We start from the raw sequence: 8,653 nt of genomic DNA on the forward strand, positions 1-8,653 counted from the left end.
GCACTGCTGCGCTCCAGCCTGGGCGACAGAGCGAGACTGTCTCAAAAAAAAGAAAAAAAAAAAGAAGGAAACATGGATTAGTGGTGAATGTTTTGGCGGCCCAGGTATAGCGGTGGTGGTTGGGGGGCCCTGGGCGGCTGTCCTAACCCTTCCCCTCTTGCAGTTCCCAGTGTTCACAGGCTCTGCCGCGCTGATTGCCGTCGTGCACTACTGTAACTTCTGCCAGCTCAGCTCCTGGATGAGGTCCTCCCTCGCCACCGTTGTGGGGGCCGGGCCGCTGCTCCTGCTCTACGTCTCCCTGTGCCCAGACAGGTACGCGGCCGGCACTACGTGCAGGCAGCAGGGTGCGTGGCCACCTTTCCTGAGGTCGCTTAGGGCCTGGCTGCATTTGCACATTGCTTCTCACGTCTAGATAGAGATGTTTCCCATCATGACCCAAAATAGCTTTCAGCACATATCATGTCAAAGAGCTAACGAGATGCCCTTAGAGTAATACGCAAAAGAAAGAAAAAGAGTGTCATTTAGAACAGCACTCTGGATGTTTGAATGTAGACGTCCTGGAAAACATAATGCCGCCATTGTAGGCGTGAGGTGACTTCTGATGAATGGGATGAAATCTAAGAAAGTGGGGCCTGAAGGATTTCATAGAAGATGGTCGAGGCCATGAAAGGGCGGAGGTACAGGTGGACATGAAGGTGGAGAGGAAGCTGGTGCTGACTTTCCTTGAGTAGGGTAGGGTTCGTGAACCAGGACAGGTCACAGCCTGGAAGAGGGAGTGAAGACGTAGGATGATCTGGCGAGTCACCTGGGCCTCATTTCTAAATATTATGTCGGGCTGGGCGCGGTGGCTCACGCCTGTAATCCCAGCACTTTGGGAGGCTGAGGCAGGCAGATCATCTGAGCTCAGGAGTTCAAGACCAGCCTGGCCAACATGGTGAAACCCCGTCTCTACTAAAAATACAAAAATTAGTCGGGCATGGTGGCGAGCACCTGTAATCCTAGCTACTTGGGAGGCTAAGGTAGGAGAACTGGTTGAACCCAGGAGGCGGAGGTTGCAGTGCGCTGAGATTGCGCCACTGCACTCCAGCCTGGGTGACAAGAGTGAGACTCCATATCAAAAACAAATAAAAAATAATAAATAGGTCAAAACGATTCCCCATATGATGTCATGAGACATAGGATTAATGACCAGTCACTGAACATAGGTCTTTTATTTTGAAATCCTCTGTATATATTGATTTCTTAAAAATAAGTCCCAGCCAGGCACGGTGCTCACACATATAATCGTAGCACTTTTGGGAGGCTGAAGCATGTGGATTGTCTGAGCTCGGGAGTTCAAGACTAGCCTGGGCAACATGGTGAAACCCTGTCTCTACTAAAAATATAAAAAATTAGCCAGGTGTGGCATTGTGCACCTGTAATCCCAGCTACTCGGGAGGCTGAGGCAGGACAATTGCTTGACCCCGGGAGGTGGAGGTTGCAGTGAACCGAGATCGTGCCACTGCACTCCAGCCTGGGTGACACAGCGAGACTCTGTTTCCAAAAATAAAAATAAAAAATAAGTCCCAAATTGCCTATTGCACACTTGCAACTGGTTTCAGGATATTTTAAGCCTTTTCAACTAAATATGTTGTTGGAAATATAGTAATACCTTGGATAGCAGATGTAAGCAGTGGGCAGTTTATTCAAATATTTCGTGATATCTTAAACCCATTAAGCTTCCATTCATGTAACAAACTTCTCCCAAATACTGGGCTTTTTCTGTAACTGTTTATAAAAATGTTTCACTATTAGTGTGTATTGAAGAACCGCCTGTTTGCAATTACAGAGGGTTTAGATGCACAGAATATTTTGAAGTCACATGGGATATTTCTTCCTTGTCCCTGCAGGAGATTTAACATTCTGGCTCCCTGAGTTATTAAGAGAACCAGAGGGACCCCTGGCATTTCCAAAATGCCCCCTTGGAGTGGCATTACTGTCGCCAAGGACCTCTGCTTGAATAAATTCAAAAGCACAAAATGATTCCAGTTGCCGCAATGTTGTCAGTATCAGATGGAGTAGGCATGGGTACCTTTGGTTAAGCAGTCCAGCCATGGGCAGCGTGAGCATCCGTCCTCAGTTGACTCAAGAATCACAATACGGAAGACATTTAAATTCCCTGCAAATTAAGATCAAAAAGGGAATTTGAAATAGGACTGTCATTCAGTACTTGAAACTTTAACAAATAGATTAAGCAAAATAAAGCAGACTTGGATTTTTCTGAAGGTATGACCATCTAGAACGATGGTCACGATAAGCTCTTTCTCGAGAGTATGAAATCCAGCAAGCTGCTTGTTACCTTTTAAATCCATCACAGGTCCCTCGTCGGGCATTCACAGTGGCCTTTAGTTGTGGCCGCGGGATTTTTCCACCTGGAGCTGGAGAGCCACAGTGATGGGGGACCCCTCTGCCGCCCTTGCGCCCAGAGTTCAAGTAGCAGATCTGGGGTAGGGATGGTGGTTGAAGTTCCCCTCGGCCCAGAACTCCTCCATCCACGTGAGACCCTCAGAGCCCCTAATCCCATCACGGTTGCTAAGCCTCACAAGGATAGAGAGGATGCTGGATGGTAAACAAAGACATAAACTCAGCTTTACCCAGGGAACTGCCCCCAGCATTGGGAGACACAGGCGTGAAGGAAGAGGTAGAAGCATGTGGCTTTATGTCGATGTCACAATCGCGTCTAAAACAGGAACGTAGTTTGTTCAGACTCCTCAGGTTGTCTTGTAGAATGCCTTCTTTGCTCTTTATAATAACATTTTTCTGCATTTTAATTTCAGTTCTGTATTAACTTCGCCCCTTGACGCAGTACAGAATTTCAGGTAAGCTTTTACTATTGTGCCTCTGTCTGAGTAAACGAGAGTGACTGTATTACCCCGCCCATTTCTGAGCTTCCTGAAAACAGTGGGGTCTTGAATAAAATGAACAATATGTGCAATTCTTATAATAGAAACTAGAAAGTGTCTCCTTGTTGAAATATATCATAGTTATAATGTCTAATGGGGAAAATAAAATTTGTCTTATTATTTTAATAAGACATTAAAGTCATCGTAATTTTATGTAAGACTTTCGCATGCAACAAAGGAAATCTTGCAAATCAAAGAAAAGTTATTTTGTAAAATATTTTAAAATAACTCACTTGAAATTCAAAATACTAAATGTTTGAACCTTGCTTTACTGTAAACATCAGAATAAATTCTAAATAAATCGAAGAGTCGGAAATAAAAATTAAATAATATAAAATCTAGAAAAAGTAAAATTCAATAGTTTTCAAGCCTCTAAAACTGAGATAACTTTCCAGGCTTACAAATAATAACTAGTACCACAAAGAGAAGATGGACAGGTTTGAGGAAGGGAGAGAAAATCAAAGAGACAGGAAAAGACCGGACTTGGGGACTCACGCCTATAATCCCAGCACTTTGGGAGGCCAAGGTGGGAAGATTACTTGATGCCTGGAGTTCTAGACCAGCCTGGACAACGTAGCAAAATCCTGTTTCTGCAAAAAATTTAAAAAATTAGCCAGGTGTGGTGGTATGCACGTGTAGTCCCAGCTACTCGGGAGGCTTAGGTGGGCTTGAGGCCAGGAATTTGAGGCTGTATCAAGCTGTGATGGTGCCCTTGCACCCCAGCCTGGTTGTCACAGCAAGGCTGTCTCAAAAAAAAAAAAAAAAAGAAAAAAGAAAAAGGAAAACGGCCAGGCACGCTGGCTCACGCCTATAATCCCAGCACTTTGGGAGGCTGAGGTGGGTGGATCACCTGAGGTTAGGACTTCAAGACCAGCCTGGCCAACATGGCAAAACCCTGTGTCTACTAAAAATACAAAAATTAGCCAGGGTGGTGGGGGGGCACCTGTCATCCTAGCTACTTGGGAGGCTGAGGCATGAGAATTGCTTGAACCCGGGATGCGGGGGTCGCAGTGAGCCGAGATTGACCACTGCACTCCAGCCTGGGCAACAGAGTGAGATTCTGTCTCAAGAAAAAAAAAAAAGATTCGTTAGCAACTGCAGTTGTCAATAATAAATAAATTAATTGATTCTACATTTATTCAAATATTACAACTGTGAAAATGCAGCAAATACGGAAAACATGTAAGATTTTCATTTACTAGGTGAAATTATGTACTGTAGGTACAACTAGGTATTTGTATATAGTAGAGATTTGTATGAGATGTAATACTTAGGTTATAATGAATGAGTAATGATTACAGCTGTAGTATTTAAAAGTAAAGCACCTAGCATCTTTTTTTAACCTTTTATTCATGTATATGTCAGTATGCACAGAAGAATACCTGATCATAAAAGGATAGCTCAGCACATTTTCACCAGAGAACAGTCTCATTTAGCTACCACCCACACCAAGAAGTAAAGCATTACCAGCACCCCAGAAGCCCCCTAACCCCACCACTGGTGACTCCCTCTCCCCTGACCTGACCACATCCCTAGGGTAGATTTTAAATGGCACTGAAATATACCCAGGTGTTCACGGAAGCCACATTTGGCTGGTTGGCCCTGCAAGTGATGTTTGCTTTCTGTTTTTCTCGATGTGTCAATCCTTCTTCTCCATGATAATAGATTACACTGTATTTTACTCTAACTTCCATTTATGACTTAAAAATTAACTCCTGCATTTAGTCACATGAAATTCCTCTTTTTGAGCCGGGCATGGTGGCTCGCACCTGTAATCCCAACACTTTGGGAGGCTGAGTGGGTGGATCACCTGAGGTCAGGAGTTCAAGACCAGCCTGCAAACATGTTTGTGAAACTCCATCCCTACTAAAAATTCAAAAATTAGCTGGATGTGGTGGCGGGCGCCTGTAATTCCAGCTACTCGGGAGGCTGAGGCAGGAGAAGCACTAGAACCCGGGAGGCAGAGGTTGCAGTGAGCTGAGATGGCGCCATGGCACTCCAGCCTGGGGGACAGAGCAAGACTCCGTCTCAAAAAAAAAAAAAAAAATCCCTCTTTTTGAAATGAATCTTTACTGTTTGAATTTAGGAATAGGATCAGCTCCTTGTTCCTTTGGTATTAGAACAGGAAACGCAGGTTCTAGCTGGGAAGCTTCCCTCGTACCTGTTTGCTACAGATGCCTTGTGCGGCAAGGCAGCCCCCTTGGTTTCTGAGTGCACGTCCTGTGTATGATGACTTCTCTTCCTTGGAAGCAAAGGTGGAAAGCAGACGCCATGCTCTGCCTCCCTCTCCCTCTGGCACTAGCCCATGTGCAGCTGTCACTCCTCTGCCTGGAGGGGCCTGGCCTGCGCCCATCTCCAGAGTCGTCCGTGCTGCTGGCTCCGGCTCCCACAGATTAGAGCAGACCGCACAAGCGATAACTGATTGAGAAGCCCAGACACAGTCTCCCGTTTCCACCACAGAGTCTGGAAACGCCCCTCTGCATGTAACGGGGATGTGAGACCTTGGTGACACCTGCTCCTGAAGGGGACTGTTCTCGGTGTCACCACTTTGAGAAATCAAAAGAAAGGTCCACTCCTCATCCAACAAGACGGGCTCACAAAACCTTCCCCCTAGTCCACATGCTCTTCCTGCTCTATTTAAAACCAACCCGAGGGCTCAGGGAGCTGGACAGAAATATGTTTGAGTCATCATGGTGACAAATGGTTATTTTGCTTAGTACTTGGGATGTAGGGTACGTAATGTCATTTGTTTCAGTAACAGTTTGCGAAATGAGTCAGTGAGGCACACGGTGTCTTCCCGCGGAGGACTCTTGGTTCCTGGTCACAGGCATTGAGTCAGAGAAGTCGTATCAGGGCTCCCAAGACCAGCCACGGGCGGACTCCGGACTCCGCAATCCGCAATCCGCTCTCTCATGGCTGTGATTTATTACAGTAAAAAGACATAAAGCAGAATCAGCAAAGGGAAGGGTGTCTGAGTTGATGTTTGGAGGAAGCCAGCACCAGCTTCCAGGAGTCTTCTCGTGGAGTCACACGGGATGGGCTTACTTCCTCCAGCAGTGAGTGGTGACAACACTTGTAACATGCCGTCTACCAGGGAACCTCATTAAACACTCGGTGTCCAAGCTTTGTATTAGGGGCTGTTCAGGGCGGCAGCCTCTGCCTTGCATGTGTAAATTCCAGACTTCCAGCAGGAAAGCGGGTATTCAGTGTAAACCTCCTTGTTTATGCAGTGTGGGCATCGTGAGCCACTCTTGTCAAGGAATGGCGGGAACCCTCCCCAAATCCCAGCTCCCTGGTGCCAGCCACCACCTTTGCAGGCAGGCCTTTCCTGCACAGAACCTTAGGCCAGAAGGGAGGTAGCCATGCTCCAGTCCATCTTCACAGCTCACATGCGAGGAAACCGAGACCCAGAACGATGGCATGGCCTAGCCAAGATGCTGGAACTCCCCCGCGGTCCAGCCAGGATGGAGCCCCGGGGTTCCGTTCCATCCATGGCCAGGGCTTTTGCGGTTGTGCTTCACAGAGGACCGTGATGACCACACAGGTCAAGCTCATTGTTTTTTAATATCCCAAGTCACAGTTAGTAAAACTCATTAAACCCTTTGATTAAAGAACTGAGCTTTTGGCCAGGCATGGTGGCTCGTGCCTGTAATCCTAGCACTTTGGGAGGCCAAGGCAGATGGATCACCTGAGGTCAGGAGTTCGAGACCAGCCTGGCCAACATGGTCAAACCCTATTTCTACTAAAAATACAAAAATTAGCCAGGCATGGTGGCACACACCTGTAGTCCCAGCTACTCGGGAGACTGAGGCAGGAGAATCGCTTGAACCTGGAGGCGGAGGTTGCAGTGAGCCAAGATTGCACCACTGCACTCCAGCCAGGGCAACAGAGCAAGGAAAAAAAAAAAAATGAGTTTCGGCCGGGTGCGGTGGCTCATCCCCGTAATCCCAGCACTTTGGGAGGCCAAGGCAGACAGATTGCTTGAGCTCAGGAGTTCAAGACCAGCCTGGGCAACATGGTGACAGCGTGTCTCTAAAAGAAAGAGAATTGAGCTTTCCAGTGTGATGGAGCTGTCTAAACTGTGGATCCGCCTATCGCATATAGAAGTGTGTAGTGACCAAGCCCATTATTGCGTCAAATCAAGTGGCCTACTCTGTGCACGGCAGGAATGCATCAGGGTACAACGTTTGCGTGAACAGAACAGTCACGGTGTTGTGAAAAAGAAAAGGACTAGAAGGCAGTTCAACAAATGTTAATAGTGATTGCCTCTGGATGGCAGGACGATGGAGGAATCTTTTTTTTCTGTTTTATTTCTACATTTCCTATGATGAGTGTGTAGTGTTTTTAAATGGGAAAAAATGTATTCCAGCCCACTGGGGAGGCAGAAGCAGAATTGTTTGAACCCAAGACTTTGAGACCAGCCTGGGCAACATAGTAAGGCCTCATCTCTACAAAAGGTTCAAAAAATTAGCCAGGTGTGGTGGTGCATGCTTGTAGGCCCAGCTAATCTGGAGACTGAGGCGGGAGGATGGCTTTAGCCTGGGAGGTCCAAGCTGCAGTGAGCTAGGATCACACCACTGCAATCCAGCTTGGGTGACAGAGAAAGAGCCTGTCTCTTAAAAAAAAAAAAAAAATTATGTGTATATATGTGTATATATGTGTACATGTATGTGTATATATGTGTACATGTATGTGTATATATACACACACGTGTGTGTGTGTATATATATATATTCCAAACAAACTTTAAGAAATTATGCTACTCAGCCAGGTGTGGCGGCTCACACCTATAATCCCAGCACTTTGGGAGGCCAAGGCAGGCAGATCATTTGAGGTCAGGAGTTTGAGATCAGCCCAGCCAACGTGGTGAAACCCCGTTTCTACCAAAACAAAAAATAATAATAATCTGGGCATGGTGGCGTGCACCTGTCGTCCGAGCTACGCAGAAGGCTGAGGCAGGAGAATTGCTTGAACCCAAGAGGCAGAGTTTGCGGTGAGATGAGATCACACCACTGCACTTTAACCTGGGTGACAGAGCGAGACTCCTTCTCAAAAAAAAAAAAAAAAAGCGGGGGGAGCAGAAACTGGTTCAGCCTTGTTTAGAAGGGCAATTTGGAAATTTCTAAGGAAATTCCAAATGTGCAATATTTAAAATGACTCAGCACTTCCATACACACAAAGATAGGAGTAGAGGAATATTCCCTGTGACACTGTTTGTGGTAGAAAAAGACAGACTCGGGCCCAGTTCCATCAGGAGGAATCTGGTTAAATTACAGAATTTCCGAGTGCTAGAACACCGCACGGCCATGAGAAAATAACAGCACCGGGTAAGCTGTTAGCATTGTCCTGAGTGATTTCAGCAAAAAGAATTAACCCAGAATCGGGGAAATGGTGTCTTGTCAAACTTTTTTAAATAGGTAGAGAGTATAGAACTCATAAAAGCTGTTTGTAAAATGACAAGTTTATTGGATTAGAAATCTAAGAACCAAGGCCGGGCACGGTGGCTCACGCGTGTAATCCCAGCACTTTGGGAGGCTGACTTGGGCGGGTCACCTGAGGTTGGGAGTTTGAGATCAGCCTGACCAACATGGAGAAACCCCGTCTCTACTAAAAATACAAAATTAGCCAGGCATGGTGGCACACGCCTGTAAACTCAGCTACTCGGGAGGCTGAGGCAGAAGAATCGCTTGAACCTGGGAGGCAGAGGTTGT

The 8,653-nt window shown here is 46.4% G+C and overlaps 1 protein-coding gene across 1 annotated transcript in view; it reads left to right on the plus strand.

The window, feature by feature from the left end:
* ADCY9 (adenylate cyclase 9) overlaps positions 1-8,653 on the plus strand; it is a 201,943-nt gene that overhangs the window by 187,752 nt on the left and 5,538 nt on the right. Inside the window, exons 9-10 of the mRNA XM_011982563.1 lie at positions 164-312; positions 2,817-2,858. Coding sequence (XP_011837953.1) covers positions 164-312; positions 2,817-2,858 — 191 coding nt within the window. The remainder of the gene's footprint in view (positions 1-163; positions 313-2,816; positions 2,859-8,653) is intronic.

Source organism: Mandrillus leucophaeus, unplaced genomic scaffold (genome assembly GCF_000951045.1).
Source record: "Mandrillus leucophaeus isolate KB7577 unplaced genomic scaffold, Mleu.le_1.0 Scaffold240, whole genome shotgun sequence".
NCBI lineage: Eukaryota > Metazoa > Chordata > Mammalia > Primates > Cercopithecidae > Mandrillus > Mandrillus leucophaeus.